Source organism: Vicugna pacos, chromosome 10, assembly GCF_048564905.1.
Source record: "Vicugna pacos chromosome 10, VicPac4, whole genome shotgun sequence".
Lineage (NCBI taxonomy): Eukaryota > Metazoa > Chordata > Mammalia > Artiodactyla > Camelidae > Vicugna > Vicugna pacos.
This window is the reverse complement of record NC_132996.1, coordinates 42,372,314-42,392,446: the sequence shown is the minus strand read 5'-3', so window position 1 is coordinate 42,392,446 and position 20,133 is coordinate 42,372,314. Positions and strand designations below refer to the sequence as shown.

Here is a 20,133-nt window from a genome sequence, read left to right as displayed (position 1 = left end):
CCCCTCCTCTTTCAGTCTATGCCTTTATATCTGAAGTGAGTCTCTTATAGGCAGCATATAGATGGATCTTGTATTTGTATCCATTCAGCCACTCTGTCTTTTGATTGGAATATTTATTCCATTTACATTTAAAGTAATTATTGATCATTATGTATGTATTGCTGTTTTGTTAATTGGTGTTCATTTTGTAGTTCTTGTTGTTCCTTTCTTCTTCTTTTGCTTACTTCCCTTGTGATTTGATAACTATCTTTAATGTTTTGTTTAGATTCCTCTTTTTTGTGTGCATATCTATTATAGATTTTTGGTTTGTGGTTACCATGAAGTTTGTATACAGCAATCTATATATATATATATATTTATATCAATAGACAGAAATCATCCAGACAGAAAATCAGTAAGGAAACACTGGTCTTAAATGACACCTTAGACCAAATGGACTTAATATATATAGAACTTTACATCCCAAAGTAGCAGAATACACATTCAAGTACACATGGGACATTCTTGAGTGTAGATCACATGCTAGGCCAGAAAATTAGTCTCAGAAATTTAAGAATATATATAGGTTTAAGTGTATATACAGACATGATTATTTTAAGTTGCTGATCTCTTAATTTCAAATGCATTTTAAGAACCCTGAATTTTTACTCTACTTCCCTACAATTTATTTATTTAACATTTTTTATTGAGTTATAGTCAGTATACAATGTTGTATCAATTTCCAGTGTAGAGCACAATCTTTCAGTTATACACTTCCCTATAATTACTAATTTTGACATCAAATTTTACAAGTGTTTGTTTTGCGTATCCCTTGCAGATATACATTATTTTACTACTTTTTTTTTTTAAACTTCTTACTAGCTTTGTATGTGGTTGATTTACTACTTTACAATAAATATATCTCTTTACCTATGAGCCTTCTCCTTTCATAATTTTCATGTTGCTAGTTGAGGCCTTTTCTTTTTTTCTTAGAGAAGTCCCTGTAACATTTCTTGTAAAGCTGGTTTGGTGGTGCTGAACTCTTTAGCTTTTGCTTGTCTGTTAAACTTTTGGATCTCTCCATAAAATATAAATTCAGGCCTTGCCAGGTAGAGTGTTCTTGGTTGTAGGTTTTCCTCTTGCATCACGTGACTGTATCATGGTGCTCCCTTCAGGCCTACAGAGTTTATGCTAAAAATTCAGCTGACAGCCTAATGGGAGTTCTGTTTTGTATAACTTGTTGTTTTTACCATGCTGCTATTAATATTCTTTTTCTTTAATTTTTGCCATTTTAATTACAATGCATCTTTGAGTTGATCCTGTTTGGGGGTCTTTGTGCTTCCTGAACCTGGATGTCTGTTTCCTTTCCCAGATTAGGAAAGTTTTCAGCTATTAGGTCTTCAAAAATGTTCTCTGTCCCTTTCCTCACTCTTCTCCTTCTGAAACTTCTGGGGCTGATGCAGGCCTGATCATGTATTGGCTGGGTCCTTATAAGGCAGTCTGTCAGGCTGCAGTATCCTAGGACTGGTGGGCAGGTTTGGGGCTCGGGGGAATCTGGAGCTGATGCCATCCATTAGTGGGTGGAGCTGGTTCCTGAAGTCTCTGGCTGCAGTGCCCTGGGTATATTAGAGCTGATTCTGGCCTACTGATGAGAGGGGCCAGGTGCTAACACAGCTGGCTTTGTGGCTTTGGGGTAGAGAGTGTCCAGAAGCTTGTGTTGGCCCACTGATGGGTGGGATGGGATCCTGTGGCAGTTAGCTGAGTTAGCTAATGTTCACCTACTGGTGGGAAAGGCCAGAGCACAGGAGTTCCTGAGGCTAGTGCCAGCAGCTGGTAGGTGGGCTGAGTCTTGCTATGACAGGCTGTGGCTGTGGTGGTCCTGGTGCTGATGTCTGCCCTGTTGCGGGTGTAGTTGGGGCCCAGGGAATCCTGGGAGTCCTGGGGCTGGTGTCTGTCCACTGCTGGATGGAGCCAAGTCCCAGGGTTTCTGGTTGTAGGACTCTGGAGGTCTCAGAGTTGGTGTGTCAACCTGCTGGTGGGCAGGACTGGGACCCTGGGGGTCCTGGGGCTGGTGCCTACTCACTCATGGACAGAGCTGGGTTCTGAGATCTCTAGATGTAGAGCGAGCCCTGGGGGTTTCCAGGCTAGTGCACCTGCTGGTATTTGGGGCTGGATCCTCGGCCCTCTAGTGGACAGGGCCATTTCCTGGGGTGGCTGTGGGCTCAGAAGGTCCTAAGGAAGCCTGCCTGCAGGTGTATAGGCCAGGCTGTGTCCTGGCCTGGCTAGTTACTTGGCCTGAGGCATCCCAGTACTGGTACTCACAGGTTAGTGAGCGGGGCCAGGTCCAGATGCTTATACACTAGAAGGATTCCAAAATGGCACTTGCCAGCACCTATGTCCACATGGTAAAATGAGCTCCCAGAAGTGGCTGACACCAGTGTGTGTCCCCAGGGTGAGCTCCAGGGGCCTCCTAACTCTGTGGGAGATCAGCAGGTGGGTCTGACCCAGGCTCCTCTCAAATCAGTGTCTCTGGCTTGGGTCCTGAAGCATGTGAGATCTGTGTGCATCCTTTAAGAATGGAGTCTCTATTTCCCACAGCCCTCTGGGTTTCCTGAAAGTAAGCCCTGCTGGCCTTCAAAGCCACATGTTCTGGGGGCTTGTCTTTCTGGCGCAGGACTCCCAGGCTGGGAAGCCCGATGTAGGGCTCAGACCCATTTCTCCTTGGGGAGAACACATCTGCAGTTGTAGTTATTCTCTCATTTGTGGTCACCCACCTGAGGGTATGGGTCCTGACTATTCTGTGACTCCACACTTCTACTCATCTCATTGTGGTTCCTTCTCTATATCGTAAGTTGTAGGTCTTTTCTGCTAGATTATCTTCCTCATCAATAGTTGCTCTATAAGCAGTTATAATTTTGGTGTGCCCATGAAAGGAGGTAAGCTCAGTGTCTTCCTACTCCACTATCTTGGCCTGAATTCATGACTGTCTTTAAATGTCATTCGTTTAGAAAGAGTAAGAAAAGCTCACTTGAAATGGAAATGTGAAAAACATTTGAAATCATCAGCAGGATGGCAGAGGGAAAACCAGGGTGGATTGGGTGGTAGTTCTAGCTCTGTGACTAGTCATGAGCTCTGGGCAGTGCACCTCACCTCTCTGAATGCTGATTTCTCTTGTGGAAGTGAAGAGTGGGAGTTTGGCCAATGGCTTTCAAGCTGTGCTCTGTTGAAGTTTTGAGTTGTGTTATGTGTGAAGGGGTTCCAATTGTCTAACCCTGGTCTAAGCAGAGAAATTCTTCTCTTATTTATTTGATTTTTTATAGTAAAGCGCCAAATACATTTTATCTTTAAACAGAGCTTATTGATTAAGAACCTTTGAAAGCCACACGAGTGAGTTGTTTCCACCCTCCCCATGATGAGTTTTTGACATTATAAAAGGTTATGGATTCAACTTTTAAAAGAATAATTGGAAAACCTACTCTGTGCAAGGCACTATGCTGGATGCTAAAGATTGTATATATATTGAACTATAAAGAAAAATGTATAGTAAGTCCATAAAAGCGACACAAGTACAGAACTAGAAAGCTCACACAGTATATGAATATATAATATATATTTATATATGCATTATCGATTGCATATATATATAGAGATTATAGATATGGTACCTATATATAACTTATATATGTATATATATTTGTATATAGATAACATATATATGTATATATATATTTCATAAGCAACCTAGAAGGAAAAATGAGGCAAAATTTATGTTTAATTGATGTGTCTAGTTAACATATAGAGCTTTCATTCCCCTCATATTCTACTCTCCTGAATCACAATGCTTTTATACTATTGACAGTTGGAGAATAGCTACATAATTGCTTATCTATTCATTGTTTCTTACCAATGTGTATGTTAGTATCTTTACATGTGTGGTGGTGCAGACAATGGTTTATGATCTGCAAGTAGATACATTTGTCAGACACCGCTTTGGTTCATTAAAGGATAGCCATTTCACACTGCCTATCAGCATGAGATTTAAACACATTCCATCAGGAGATTTATCACATTTTTTAAAATAACTTTTTTCAATTTCTGGATGAAGAAGGTATTTTAGGCAGTAATTTATCTCAATAGAATCCCCTAATGGATTAACTGTCAGCACCTTCTAAAGGCCCATGTAATAGTGATCTTTAAAGACAATTTTGTTCATCTTTGTATTTCCTCAGCATAGTACCTTATGAATAAAGTACTTAATTTTTTAATAAGAGTATATCATCAATAATTTTACAGGAAGTAATAAACCCCTTATTGATAGGAGCTGGAAGTAGTTTAAATTGTGCTAGTAAATATCAATAACATTTTGTCATCAAGTTAGCACAGATTAAATTTAACCGAAATAGAAAAAAAAAAAAAGAAAATACTGAGTTTTATGGTTGTAGTTGTAAAACACCAGTATTTTAGGATGAGTCGTCAATGCTAATGGCCTTGCAACAAGGTATGAATATATACAGATTCAATGGAAACTGATCAATTTTGGAAATTCCTTGGACAAACCATGGAAACATGCATTCTAAAATACACACAAATGTTTAGCTATCATTTACACCAGGCACTGACAAACTTTTTTGTAGAGGGCAAGATGGTGATCTTTTTGGTTTTGTGGGTCTTCATTGGAACTATTCAATTCTGCCATTCTTTTCAGCAGTAGAGAGTGTAAATGAAAGGGCATGACTTTGTTCCAATGAAGTAAGAAGAAGGCTGAATTTGACAAAAGGGACCATAGTTTGCCAACCCCCTCACCTTACAGTCACTAATGTTTCTTATAAATGTCTTTGTTTTTCCAATAAAAAATTGATAGGTATTTTTTAATGGAGGTGTCATAAATACATTCTAAAGAATCATTTTCAAAATCTCCATCCCAAGATTACATTTAAAATGGAGATTTGTTCTAATTTACCATAATAGTAGTAGTAGTTGTTAAATGTAGTTTAAACTGCTATATCATAATACATAGCATATGAGATTGACTTCATGTAGTGAATGTTATCACAAAAATATTGACGAATATCAATAAATACACAATGATCTGAACTTGTAATCTTTAATAGTTCTATTAATATTGGGCATTTGAAATATTTTTAGCATGACTGACTTAACATCTTAGGTCTTTTTTGATGTTTTGATTTTGTGAACAAAAATTCATGAGCCAACTTGACTGAGAATAATGATGAATTCAGGAGCCTTAGGTGTTACAAACTATTACGATGTAGTTCATTTGAAACTACAACCTAAGTTTGATTTCTCAGCTCAGATATAATGTCATTTGCACATTTACTCATTCGGTGTAACTCAGTAACTGCCAACTCAAAAATATGGTAGTGACTCAAATGAAGACATTTGGTGTTCTAAAATAACTCCTGAGCATAAAAGTATCTTTTTAAAAAGTGTATCCTCTACCATATGAGGTTGAATGGTTTAGTGGAAAATATCATTGGGCAGGCATTATGAGACTTGGTTACCAATCCCAGTGTGCCATAAATCAATTAAATCTGAAAAAATAGGTGGACTGGGTTACATTAATTTACTTTTCTGTAAAGTAGGAATAATACAGTGCTCCTGTGCTATAATGACAGCTTATATTCATAGACCTGGAAGTCCCTTGTAAGTTATCAAATACTGTATAAAACTGATGCAAAGATACTTTCTCTTTCAATGCCAGAAGAAAGGTTGTAAACGTTGTTGCTTCTAAATTGTGGCTTAAGATTTTGTTTGCCAAGGGGAGAAGGTTTTTTTTAAATTATGTTTGTGGTCTTTAACATACCATATTTGCTTTCAGCTGATGTAAGCTAAATGAGTGGGCATCTGGGATGTGTTCAATAGTTTGAAGTGTAAGTCAGATGCAGTTAGGCTCTACATACATATATTTATCAATGCATTTCACAGGGATCTAAGTATGCAGTGGATGGGACAAAACCACAACAGGCAACTTTATTTGTAGAATTTGATCCAAAAATCCAGAAAAAAAATAAATAAAAGTAGCTGAGTCTCTCTTATGTTCGTATACAAAATAAACCAAAAAATACATCAACATTTACCATGAGAGCATTTAAACGTGTTTGCAAATGATCTGATAAGGGAAACATGTGACTTACAACACGGGAAACTTTTTTTTTTAACAACCATAGACTTAAATGCACTGCACTGTAGGTCACCTAGACTAGGTTAGCAAGAATGAGCAACATGGTAGGTCTGAGAGGCAACCCCCGAACCCCTTCCTTCAATGGATACTTTGGTAATCGTCTGTGGTTTAAAAAAAAAAAAAATCAAGTCCTGTTCTTCATTATGTTGGATGGTTTATTTAGTCCATTTGTCTCTCGCAGTGATGAGTCCATTTAAAATACTTCAGTTATTGTGAAGACACTCCAGATCCACAGAACAGCAGACACTTCCATTCTGTGCGTCAAGACATAAGCATTAGCCAGTGAGACACAGTCTATAAATCGATAGGCAGTGTGCACTTTTACATTCAAAATGACCACCTACATTTTGAGACCATGAATGCTATAAAAAAATTACTAGAAAATGCCAGAGAAGGAGTGGAAAGACAGGAAAGGCTTATGCGACCCTTGAAGGTCCCTCTTGTTGGGTTCTGCTGGCAGTGCAACTTCATTACACCCCTGTCTGAGCTCAAACCATGTTTGAGACTCCTCCCCCATATTTCCGTTTGTTCGCACAACTTATTCACTGGACCTATTCTAAATGAGATTCTTTCCAAAAGTAAACGCTCGAAAGATGATTTGCCATTAATAATGCTAATCAAAAGTGCCACAAGAACCTGAAGGCCTCTCCAAAATGGCTTCCAGAAAGGTGGGCATATTAGGGATAAAATCTAGAGTCTCTCTTGGTTACTATGAAGGGGACAGTACCTATCAATTACTGGAAATTCATGAAAAAATCAGTTACATGTATTAACATACATATACCTTTGTAATCCTCCTAAATGAATCTCAAACCTGACCTCAAAGAAATAATACTAAATAACATAGGTCTCCCTGTCTCCTGCTCATTCGGTTTGCTGGGGCTGAAGGTATAATGGGACGTTTGATGCCCTTTCCCTATTGAGGCTGCATCTTAAGATGGTACTTTTCAGGAAAGAGAAAGGAATCCACATTTATTAAAGTATAAAAATACAAGTGGGGGAACATTCCACTGGTGGCTGAAGCTGAGCCAGGATTTGACAGAATCCAAAAGACTGGTATTTTTAACATGCTTAATCATGGGAATCTTAAACAGATGTTTTGCCACAGATTTGACCCTGCCTAGCCCTTGCTTCAAGTCAGCTACCAGCTTTGAAGAAGGAAGGGGTCAGTTTTTAATTTTGAAGACATACGAGGGTGCCTCATGGGAACTCCTCCAAAAAGACGGGAAAATAATCACAATTAATTAAATCTTGAAGCAGCAAGAGCTTGAAGTCTCCACATAAGGTGCTGTGATAATTAAGCAAAGCCAACAACTTTCATAGATTCATAGAGCGCTTTTTTTCCTGACATTGACAGTTTCATGTAAGAGCTTATAAACATTTCCAGGATGGAAAAAAAATCTTTTTTTCTTTTTTAATATGCAGGTCAAAATGGCTTAAATCAGCCATAATTGGGCCTAGTGTCAATTGTCTAAATTCTGTAGTTTAAAGGTAAGAGAGAGGCTATTTTATTCATGTTCATTTGGAATTTGCCTTTATACACGGCACAGCTACCATCCACTCAGACAGATTAACCTCCAGTGAGAAGAGATCACCTGTCTGTGTTTCCTCCGTGCCCCTGGGAGCCCGTGCCTTCAGAAACATCAGGAGTGGGCCTCCTGCAGTTGTTCTCTGGCATTTGTTCAAGGCCTGCTTACCCTCAGGACACCCAATTACCTTGCATTTGCAGGTTGTACAGGGAGATCCGGTCATTGTCCACACTGAGCCGCTAAGCCTCGAAAGGCCATAGCTGTCCAGGCAAGTTTTTCTGATGTCGTAGGCGATGTTATCAGCCAGGCAGGGGTCACTGACACAGCGGGGACAACACTCCCCTTCCAAGATGGTTGTGTACTCACAGCCCAAACTGGGGCAAGTGAGTGGCCAGCAATCCACCTCTCCTTCCTGTGGAGAGAAAGCCAAAAACGTCTCATCATTGTCCTTCTGCACAGTTCTGTTGCTGACGTCCCAGGGGGGGAAATTCTCAGTAATTCCAACCACTGTCCTGACCTCCTGTTGAGCGTCATTGTGGGTTTGATGTGCTTTCTCCTTGAAGGGCTAGTGCAGATATCACCTCCTCCAGGGTGCTTTTGCTGACCTTCTGTACTGCAGCCCCAGGGAGATTTAGGTCCTATCTCTGTGTACCAATGGCAGCCCACAATTATTTTTATCATGATACTTATGATCCTTATCATACTTGCCAGCACAATTCCAGATAAAGTCGTGAGAATTCAGGCTTTGGGCTTGCTCCTTTATCTCCCTGATGCTTAGCACAGTTTTGGTCAATAAATGCTAATCAAATGAACAAACATGGTAAGGTACTGGGCTGGTGTATAAAGAGAAATTTCTCTTAAGGTCAAAGGGGAACCTGAACCACTGTATTATTTCAACAACATCATGCACTTCGTTGTTTATCTCGTATTTAAAATTGAGCTTGGATACTATCAGGAGAACCGTTTCAGAATGGTTTTGAATATAACGTGTGGCTAGTGACAGATCACACATGTGTGGTACAGTGTTACAGCTCAGAGGGTGTCTCCACGTATTACAGAGTCTTGCACCTGTGGCTCCATTGGGCTGCCTGTCATAGGCAGATCTGTTTCCCAATGCAGCCTCTTCTGTTATCATGACACTCATTATAATTTATGCAAACTCATGTCTGATTATTCAGTCAGCTTCACCTTAGACCATGTCTGTCATGCTCACCATTATATTTTCCAGAGCCTGGCACATGCAAATTCTTGATAAATATTTATTAAATATAACCTACAATAACATTCTTAAATCATTATTAAGTGTGTTCAACAGCTTCAGTTTTCCCAGGAAATATTAACCTTAGGGACTGGGGGTGGGAGAGGATACTCTTTTAAAATTCTATGAATATTTCCTGTCTAAAACTAATACCAATTCTTCTGAATGCCCGATGATTGGCTTTTTGAAAGAGAAATGCAATTTACCAGACTGATAGGGAAGCTAATTCTGTAGTTGTGTTGGATTTGTCTGTGCTTGGATGGGAAATGTAAAAAATGGCTATGATTTGAACATATCTGAGTTACAGTATTAGGGGTGATTAAGAAGGATTTATTCTATTAAGATTATCTGCACATTCACCAGATGATTTTTAGAAAATCCAATAGAAGTTTATAGCACAGGTTCTCTGAGTGCCTGTTTTTATACAGTATCCACAGACTGAATCACTCATTTCAGCAACTGTTAAACTATGGAACACAACTACCCGTTTCCATTATAAATTGGCTTGGTTATGACTTAACTCCACTGGCTGTGAGTTCCTCTCATATGGAACATCATATTCACTATGACAATGTGTCTTAACAGTCTGTGTAATATTAGAAATATTTGTGGTATAATTTAAAACAAATTATCTGGTCCAGAAATGAAACTTTTCCTCTGGACTTTCTCAAATATGATTATACTATCAGTACCCCTATATTAAGATCCAAAATAACTTCATTTTTTCTATATAAAGGCTTAGCATAGCACCTGAAAAAATTTTTTCAATCGAGGACACAGTAACAAGAGTAACCACTGTGCACTAAGTACCTTCTATGTGTCAAGTACTAACTGTGCCTTTCACATGTATCTCTAATCTTCGTAACAGTGCTACAGAATTGGTGTTCACCCACTTGTGTACACTGAAGGAAAGAATGATCAGTGAAATGCTAGGACCTGCCCAAGTTAATCACACACAACATGTGGGAGAAACAGGACTGAATTCTGGGTCTGTATGACCCTAGAATCAGTATCAACCCCTGATATTTCCACTCTGTTCTGTTCTCTCTCATACTGACACCTTCAGTGGTAATGTCCCAAGAAATGAAAGATTTGGCTCTATAAGAACTACAAGTCCCAGTCAAGGCTTTGAAAACTATCATGGAAGGGTTGTATTGCTCTGGATTTGCTAAAAAGTAGCAGTTGTAAATGAACTTGGGCCAAATCTGTGCCATAAATATGTTGTATCTAAAAAACAAAAACAAACAAACAAACAAAAACAAAGCATAAATACAGGACAGAAATAGACTCATGGACAGAGAATACAGACTTGTGGTTACCGGGGGGGGGGGGGCGGGGTAGAGGGTGGGAAGGGGTAGACTGGGGTTTCAAAATTGTAGAACAGATAAACAAGATTACACTGTATAGCACAGGGAAATATACACAAAATGTTATGATAAATCACAGAGAAAAAAATGTGACAATGAGTGTGTATATGTCCATGAATGATTGAAAAATTGTGCTGAACACTGGAATTTGACACAACACTGTAAAATGATTATGAATCAATAAAAATGTAAAAAAAAAATCTAAAAAAAGAAATGTTGTTTCTGTCTTGCATGGTGTTTTAAATAGTAGAATCCAAATGTCTTCTGGAAGAGCATATGCCCCCTTGTTAGTCACAAGACCCACAAATCCCTGCACAGCATCACAAATAGCAGGAAACGAGGGCCCATAGGCTACTGAGTTTGTAACCACCCCCCTCAGATTAGGGATAACACCCTGTAAAGGAAGCTGACATACCAGACACCGGCACTGCTGACAGCCGTGAGTCCAGTTGTCTCCGCTTCGATAAAGCTTGTGTGCATTCTGATCTAAACATTGACTTGTGACCCTGGTATCACACTCTGGGCAACAGAAAAGGTCAACGCTTGGATTCTGGCAATCACAAGGTGTCCGTCGGCAGAATATCTTCCCATCCTGTTTAGAAATGAGGTTAAAGAAGTTTCATCATTAGGGAAATAATAAGATAGCTGCACTATGAAAACTGAACCTTATATGCACTTAACAGAGAACATAGGAAAGATTTTTTCAGAGGCAATGTACTCCCTTGGCCACCTCTCAAGTAAAAAATGTAGTAAGTTTAAAAAAGAAGTTGATATGTTCTGTGAAACTTTCTAAATGTTTCATTAAAAACCATATTTCTAAGTAAAATTATAACTAAGCAGCCAAAAATGCATAAAAGATCAAGAACTAACCTGAGTGGAAAATCAAGCTACTGCACTTTTCCCAGTTCACAGTGGTATCACCTACCACATTGAAATACATTCATCTATTTTATCTCTATCTCAACTCAAAGTCTGATTATACTTTTTAAAAATTAAAAAAAAATTTTTATTGATGTACCATCAGTTACAATGTGTCAATTTCTGGTGTACAGCACAATATCCCAGTCATGCATATGCATACATATATATTGGTTTTCATATTCTTCATTAAAGGTTATCACAAGACATTGAACATAGTTCCTTGTGCTGTAAAGCAAAACATTTTTAATCTATTTTTATATATAGTGGCTAACATTTGAAAATCTCAAAATCCCAAATTTATCCCTTCCCATTCCCTTTCCCCAGCAACCATAAGATTGTTCATTATGTCTGCAAGTCTGTTTCTGTTTTGCAGATGAGTTCATAGTGTTATTTTTTTCTTCTTTTTTGATTTCCACGTATGAGTGATATCATGTGGTATTTGTCTTTCTCTTTCTTGGAATGATGATCTTTAGGTCCATTCATGTTGCTGCAAATGGCATTATTTTATTATCTTATGGCTGAGTATTATTCTATTATATAAATATACCACAACTTCTTTATTCAGTCATCTGTCGATGGACATTTAGGTTGCTTCCATGTCTTGGCTATTGTAAATAGTGCTGCTATGGGTATTGGGGTGCATGTATCGTTTTGAATAAAGGTTCCCTCTGGATATATGCCCAGGGGTGGGATTGCTGAATCACATGGTAAGCCTGTTTTTAGTCTTTTGAGGAATCTCCATACTGTTTTCCATAATGCTGCACCAAACTACATTCCCACCAACAGTGTAGGAGGGTTCCCTTTTCTTCACAGCCACTCCAGCATTTGTTTGTGGACTTTTGAATGACGGCCATTCTTACTAGTGTGAGGTACCTCATGGTAGTTTTGATTTGCATTTCTTTGATAATTAGCAATATTGAGCATTTTTTCATGTGCCTATTGGCCGCTTGTATGTCTTCATTGGAGAATTGCTTGTTTATGTCTTCTGCCCATTTTTGAATTGATTTGTGTGTGTTTTTTTTTAAGTTGTACGACCCGTTTATATATTCTGGAAAATAAGCCCTTGTTAGTCTCATCTTTTGCAAATATTTTCTCTTATTAGGTTGTCTTTTTGTTTTGCTTATGGTTTCCTTTGCTCTGCAAAAGCTTATAAGTTTAATTAGGTCCCATTTATTTTTATTTTTATTTCTATTGCCTAGGTAGATTGCCCTAGCAGAACATTGCTGAGATTTATGTTGGATACTGTTTTTCCTACATTTTCTTCTAAGAGGTTTATAGTGCCTTGTCTTATGTTTAAGTCTTTAAGCCATTTTAAGTTTATTTTTGTGTATGGTGTGAAGGAATATTCTAACTTCATTGATTTACAAGCAACCGTCCAGGTTTCCAAAACCATTTGCTGAAAAGACTATCTTTACACCATGTTCTTGCCTCGTTTGTCAAAGATTAATTGACTAAAAGTTTGTGGGTTCATTTCTGGGCTCTCTATTCTGTTCCATTGATTCATATGTCTGGTTTTGTGCCAACACCATGCTGTGTTGATTACTGTAGTTCTGTAGTATTGTCTGAAGTTTGGGAGGGTTATTCCTCCAACTTCATTCTTTTTCTTCAGTAATGCTTTGGCAAATCTTGGTCTTTCATGACTCCACATAAATTTTATGATTGTTTTCATCTAGGTCTGTGAAAAATGTCCTGGGTAATTTGATAGGGATCACATTAAACCTATAGATTGCTTTGGGTAGTATGGCCATTTTAATAATAATAATTCTTCCAATCCAAGAACATGGGATATCTTTCCATTTCTTTAAGTCATCTTTAATTTCCTTAGTCAATGTTTTATAGTTCTCCACATATAAATCTTTCACTTCCTTGGTCAGATTTATTCCTAGTATTTTATTCTTTGGATGCAATTTTAAAAGGGGTTGTTTCTTTACTTTCCTTTTCTGATATATTCATTAGAGTAAAGAAATGCCACTGACTACTGTATGTTAATCTTGTATCCTGCTACCTGGCCAAATTTTTATTAGCTCTAGTAGTTTTTATGTGGAGTCTTTAGGTTTTTCTATATTTAGTATCATGTCACCTGCATATAATGACAATTTTACCTCTTCTCTTCCAACTTGGATCCCTTTTATATATTTTTCTTGTCTAATTGCTATGGCTAGGACTTCTAATACTAACATTGAATAAAAGTGGTGAGAATGGGCATCCTTGTCTTGTTGCAGGTTTTAGTGGAAAGGCTTTCAGCTTTTCACCATTGTGAGTGTTATGCTGGCTGTAGATTTGTTACAAATAGCTTTTATTATGTTGAGATATGCTCCCTCTATACCCACTTTGATAAGAGTTTTTATCATAAATGGGTGTTGAATTTTATCTTTTTCTGCATCTATTGAGATGATCATGTGATTTTTGTCCTTTCTCTTATTGATGTGGTGTATCACATTGATTGATTTGCGTATGTTGAACCATCCTTGTGTCCCTGGGATGAACCCAACTTGATCATGATGTATGATATTTCTTTATGTGTTGTTGGATTCTGTTTACTAATATTTTGTTGAGGATTTTTGCATCTATATTCATCAATGATATTGGCCCATAGCTTTATTTTTTGGTACTGTGTTTGTCTGGCTTTGTTATCAGGGTGATGGCAGCTTCATAGAATGAGTTTGGGAGTACTCCGTCCTCTTCAATCTTTTGGAAGACTGAGAAGGATTGGTATGAGCTCTTTATATGTTTGGTAGAATTTCCCAGTGAAGCCGTCTGGTCCTGGACTGTGAGTTGCAGGGAGGTTTTTTATTGCTGATTCTATTTAACTTCAAGTGATTGGTCTGTTCAAATGATCTATTTCTTCTTGGTTCAGTTTTGGTGGATGGTATGTTTCTAGAAACTTGTCTATTTCTTCTAAGTTGTCCAATTTATTGCCATATAGTTGCTCATAGTGTTCTCTTAAGTTTTTTTTTGTGTATCTATGGTGTTGGTTGTAATCTTTCCATTTTCATTTCTTGTTTTGTTTATTTATGTACTCTCTCTTTTCTTCTTGGTGAGCCTGGTCAGAGATTTGTTAATTTTGTTTATCTTTGAAAAAAAAAAAACAGCTGTTGGTTTGATCGATTTTTTTCTATTTTTTTTTAAATCTCTATTTTATTTATTTCCTCCCTGATCTTTATGATTTCTTTCTGCTGATTTTAGGTTTTGTTTGTTCTTCTTTTTCTAATTCTTTTAGGTGGGAGGTTAGATTGTTTATTTGAGATTGTTCTTCTTTTTTGAGGAAGGCCTGTATCACTATGAACTTCCCTCTTAGGATTGCTTTTACTGTATAGATTTTGTGTGGTTGTGTTTTCATTGTCGTTTGTCTCAAAGTATTTTTGAATTTCTTCTTTGATTTCATCGTTGCTCCACTGGTTGTATAGTAGCATGTTGTTTAGTCTCCATGCTGTTTTTTTTTTTCTCTCATTTGTTTTTCTGTGGTTGATTTCTAGTTTAATGACATTGTGGTCAGAGAAGAAAGATACTTGGAATAATTTCTGTCCTCTTAAATTTGCTGAGGCTTCTTCTATGCCCAAGTATGTGGTCTAGCCTAGAGAATGTTCCATGAGCACTTGAAAAGAATGTATATTCTGTTTTGGGGGGATGTAATGTCCTAAAAATATCAACAAAGTCTAACTATTTGATTGTATCATTTAGTATTTTCATTGCCTTATTGATTTTCTGTCTGGAAGACCTATCCAATGATGTTAGTGGGGTGTTAAAGTCTCTTACTATTATTGTATTCCCATCAATATCTTCCTTTATGTCTGTTAGTGTTTCATATATTTAGGTGCTCCTATATTGAGTGTATATATGCTGTCAAGTACAATATCTTCACCCTGTATTGCTCCTTTGATCATTATATACTGTCCTTATCTCACTTTATAGCCTTTGTTTTAAAGTCTGTTTTGTCTGATGTGAGTATTGCTACTCCCGCTTTCTTGTCATTTGCATGAAATATCTTTTTCCATCCTCTCACTTTCAATCTATGTGTGTCCTTCACTCTAAAGTGGGTCTTTTGTAAGCAGCATACAGTAGGTTTTTGTTTTACTATCCAATCTACCACTGTCTTTTTATATTTAGTTTTTTTTTTTTTGAGAGGGAGCATAAATAGGTTTATCTGTTTTTAGAGGAGTTACTGGGGATTGAACCCAGGACCTCCTGCATGCTAAGCATGCAGTCTATCACTTGAGCTATACCCTCCCCTCAACTCTGTCTTTTGATTGGAGCATTTAGTCCATTGAAATTTATAGTAATTATTGATAGATGTGTGTGTGTTGCCATTTTGAACTTTGTTTTCCAGTTGATGTGGTATTTCTTCTTTGTTCCTTTCTTTTTCTTTTTGTTTTTCTTTTTGTGTTCTGATAATTTTCTTTTGTTATTAGCTTGGTTTCTTTTTGGTTTTGTGACTCTACTGTATGCTTTTGATTTGTGGTTACCCTGTTTTTCAAGTATGTTAACCCCTTAATATATCTGTTTGCTTTAGACTGATAGTCATATAGGTCAAACACATCCTAAAAAGAAGGGGAAAAAAAAAAGAGAAATCTATATTTTCTTGCTCCCCTCCCCCACCCTTTAGGAGTTTGATATCCTTTATTTTTATTTATTTATTTAACATCTTCATGTTTGTTCTCTTGCAACTCATTGTAGTTATCACATTTCCAATTATGGCTTTCTCATTTTTATAGCTTCCTGTTTCTTTTTCATTTAGAATAGACTGTTCAATATTTCTTTTAGTATAAGTTAAGTATTGCTGAATTCTTTTAGTTTCTTTCTTTCCCACTCTAAAAGGTAGTTTGCTGTATAGAGTATCCTAGGTTGCAGCTTTTTCTCATTCAGGACTTTGAATATATCTTGCCATTCCCTTCTGGCCAGCAGTGTTTGTGTGAGAAATCACCTGAAAGCCTCACGGGGGTTACCTTGTAACTAATTCTTTTTTTCTTTTTTTTCCTCTTGCTGCCTTTAGAATCATTTCTTTATCTTTAAATTGGCCATCTTAATTATAATATGTCTTGGTGTAGGTCTGTTTGGGTTCTTATTTGGGACCCTCTGTGCCTCCTGTACTTGGATACTGTAGCCTTGTTTAGGCTTGGAAAATGTTCAGTCATGATTTCTTGAAATACCTTTTGAATCCGCTTTTCTCTTTCTTGGCTTTCTGGGACCCCTATTATGTGTAGGTTGGCATGCTTTATATTATTGCCTAGGTCCTTACATTGCTCTCATTGGTTTTTACTTGCTTTTCTGTCTGCTATCCTGATTGGGTGACTTTTGTAACCCTGTCTTCTAAATCATTTGTTTCTCTGCATTACCTAGTTTGCTTTTGACTGCCTTTAGCTTGGCTCTTATCTCAGCAATTGAATTTTCTGTTTTTAATTGGCTCTTCTTTAAGTTTCAATTTCCTTTTTAAAATATTCTCTGTCTCTATTCATAGTCTCTTTTAGTTCCTTCAGTGCTTTGGTCTCTCCCTTTTTGAAGTCATGATCTAGTAGACTATTGAGGTCTGCTTTACTGATCATTCTTTCAGGGTATGTCTCTTTTTCTTTTACTTGGGAGTAGTTCCTCTACTTCTTCATTTTAGTTGTATTTCTCTGGATCTGTGGATTTAGGAGTATCAGTTATCTACTGTGGTCTTGAAGGACTATTTTATTTTTTGTTTGTTTTTACTTAAAGTGGGAGCATTTCCGTGTAGACTGTGTGCATCTGGTAATTTTGTTGCAATGGCTGCTCTTAGTATGGATGGTTGCCACATCTTTCTTCCATGAGTGTTGGCTGTTATCCTTTTCATTGGGGATGTGGTAGGTGTTGTGTTCAGAGCCTGCCCTGATTGTTGTTATTGAGCCAGGCCTCCTTTTTTGTTCTGTGGTTGTCACAGCCTTGACAGGTGCCTGGTCCTTTCCCCTGTTGCTGAAATAGAGGCTTCTAGACTCATTTCTGGGCTCTGGTATGTAGTAGGCAGAGTTGAAGCACTTCAGCTGGGAAGAAGAGTAGGCAGGAGATGTCCACTTGGAAGTGCCTTCTGTGGTGTTGTCTGTCACTTGTTATGTGGGCTTACAAAATATTCTTTGTGGACGATGCTTTTGTCCCTGCCCTAGCTGCGGGAGTATCAGCCACCTGCTTTGGTGTCCCCCGGCTTCTGAGCCCCAGGAACCACCAGTGCAGATCTGCCAATGTCAGGTGCTAGGACCTGCCATAGCAAGTGTGCAATCACACACCTGAATCTGTGGTGTGCCTCAGGGTCAGTGAAGACCTCAGCACCACCTCCACATACCACAGTATGGTATGCCAGCCTGTTGTAAATATCCATACTTGCCCCCACAATAAGTCAGAACTCCACTCACTGCCTGTTTATCCCAGAGGCACAGGTCCACAAGTGTTCTAGAGAAAACAAATCATCCCTCTCTGCATGGGGCTGTAAAGAAGTCTCAGTCTTGCCTGTGAAGTTGCAGGGCTGCTGGGTATGGCTTCCCCTTTCAGCCCCGCCTCTGTGTAGCCATAGCTATAATAAAGCTTCTCTCCAGAACACACCAAAAATGAAGGCAAGCAGAGAAAACGGCTGTGTTGCACCCTGCCCCGCAACACACACACACACACACACACAGGCAGTGGTGCTTTTTAGTCGGGGTCCCAGGCTGTTCTGTTCTGCACACACTTAGCCAGAGATCACACTACCCTCCAGCCCTCTGAGGCTGCCTCTGTGCAGTGGGATCCATCCCTCTGTCTGGGCTCCTCACCCATCTCCACCAGCCAGTCCCAACTTGTCCCTGCTCGCTCGCATATAGAGCTGGGGATCACAGGGAACCTCCATGTCAGTTTCCCTTAGTTCTGTCTGCCAAGCGGTTGTCACTTTCTCCTCCGAGCCTCCGAAGTTCTGCTTTTGTCCCTGCTGACCTCCCAGCTGGAGAGGGGGCATCCCAGTCTGAGGGTGCCTTTCTTCCTATGCCACTCTAGCCCTACAGAGCTGGTGCTGCAGCAATTTTTTCTTTTTTTTTCTTACCAGATTCTATGAGAATCCTTATTTCAAAGCGAGAGACACTCTGCCAGACTTTAGTAGGTGTTCTGCGTGATTCAGTGGGTTTGTAAATATAATTCTTGGTATATTTATGGGAGAAGGTGACCTGTGATTTTTCTCTACTGTGCCAACTTGATCCAGTCTCTGTGCTTAAAGCTCTTCAGCCTGAACTCACCTGTATTGAAGGTATTCAAAGTATGCAACTCTGTACTTAGAATTCTGAGTGTTAGAAACTGGACGTTATGTTGCCCATCTCCATGATCATTGTCTATAGCCTTGGTAATCACAGAATTCCCAATCCCTTTGATCACATCTTTACTCTTTATTCTTAAAAGAAAACTTATGTCTCCACTGAATCATCTCATTTCTGGATTAAACATCTTATTTTTTGACCAGTCATAGTTTTAAATATTCTTGCTGCTTTGAGTATTTCCATTTCATTGTCATCATCTACCATAAATATACCATTTTCTTTGTGCCATGTCTTTTATATGCATTATCACATTTAATTCTAATAATTCAGTTGAATAGAAATTTATATCTCCATTTCTCAAATGAGGTTGCTGAATTACTAAACTAAATGAATTTCCTCAGTAATGGTCTGATCAACAAAGAGTGAATTGGAACTCATGGTTACTTTGTTTTATGTACTGCATTTTCTTTAATGCAGCCTGATTTCAATGTTTATTTTCTTATTTACTTTGGTTATGTCATAGTGTTGACTTGTATTGAGCTTCATGAAGATTGGAACCTCATTAAGCCCTATTGCATCTTGCGTAGCTAGTTGTTTGGGGGCAGCAAGTTTAAAACTTGGTGTTTACCCACATTGTATTTCACTTTGTTAGATCCATATCATCTCTCTTTCCTGTCACAATGTTTTCTAAATGTCATTTCTATCATCATCATGGTTTGTCCTCCTTCAGTTTAGTGACATCTGCAAACTTGATAGACCAAGGGTGCCCTTAGAATCTTCATCTACTTAATTGATAACAATGTTGAATAGGGCATGGCTTGTGAGGTATGTTTACTGCCAGCTAAAGTGGAAATCTTTAAATGCTTTACATTCTTTATGGAGAATGGAAAGGAGACATGCTGGCTACCAATATATTAAAGTAACAGGTTTAAAAAGTGCTTTCCCTCAAATTGTGTGCACTGGCTCTATTACTAGGAAAAATGATAAGAAATCATGATGTTCCAAAATTTGGGGATGAAAGATTACACATATATACATATGCATGCACATATTTAGAGTGAGTGAACAGGAGATTCTAATTGAGCAGGTGACTTGAGTCAGATTAAGTCAGCCAGTTTGGACAAAGAAGTGTCTAAAGCCTAGAAATTTTCCAACAATAAGCCTTTGACTTACAGCTCATATTCCATGATTTTAAATCACTGATATACTTTGCTCCCAAATGACTCCCTTATATATTTAGTTTAACCAATAGAAGCTAAGGAAAATAATGGTAGCTATGGCATGAAACCATTTGGTTAGCTTAGCCGACCACAATATTACTCTCCACGAGACATGAAGAACCAGGTCTCAGGAACCCGCATGGCTCTTTCATGAGCAACAACAAATACAGAGATAGATTTGTTTGCAAGCATATACAAGAAATGAGACCCAATCAGAGTGTCAGGTTTCTCTGTGTGCTGTTTAAAAAAATGAATAAATGCATAGCCTTCAGGTTAGTGGAAAATAAAGTAATTTCACATCTCATCAAGTATGTGAAAATGCCAAATAGGCCCCTCTTAGACTTTAACATGCTTCAGAACAATGGCCATGTTCACTGTGGGTTTTGAATTACATGATAACAGTCAAGAAAAGTATGCTCCAGTTTTATTGG

The 20,133-nt window shown here is 38.1% G+C and overlaps 1 protein-coding gene across 4 annotated transcripts in view; it reads right to left on the bottom strand.

Annotated features, from left to right (window-relative positions):
- Window positions 1-5,069: 5,069 nt before the first annotated feature.
- Window positions 5,070-20,133, bottom strand: part of NELL1 (neural EGFL like 1) — a 745,741-nt gene continuing 730,677 nt past the window's right edge. For 3 of the 4 annotated variants that reach the window (XM_072969672.1, XM_072969673.1, XM_072969675.1), the window contains 3 exons: window positions 10,751-10,927; window positions 7,898-8,122; window positions 5,070-6,435 (listed from right to left, as the gene is read on the bottom strand). In XM_072969672.1, the coding sequence (XP_072825773.1) occupies window positions 6,385-6,435; window positions 7,898-8,122; window positions 10,751-10,927 (453 nt within the window). In that variant the 3' untranslated portion in view covers window positions 5,070-6,384. The remainder of the gene's footprint in view (window positions 6,436-7,897; window positions 8,123-10,750; window positions 10,928-20,133) is intronic. The other variant, XM_072969674.1, reaches the window with a different exon arrangement.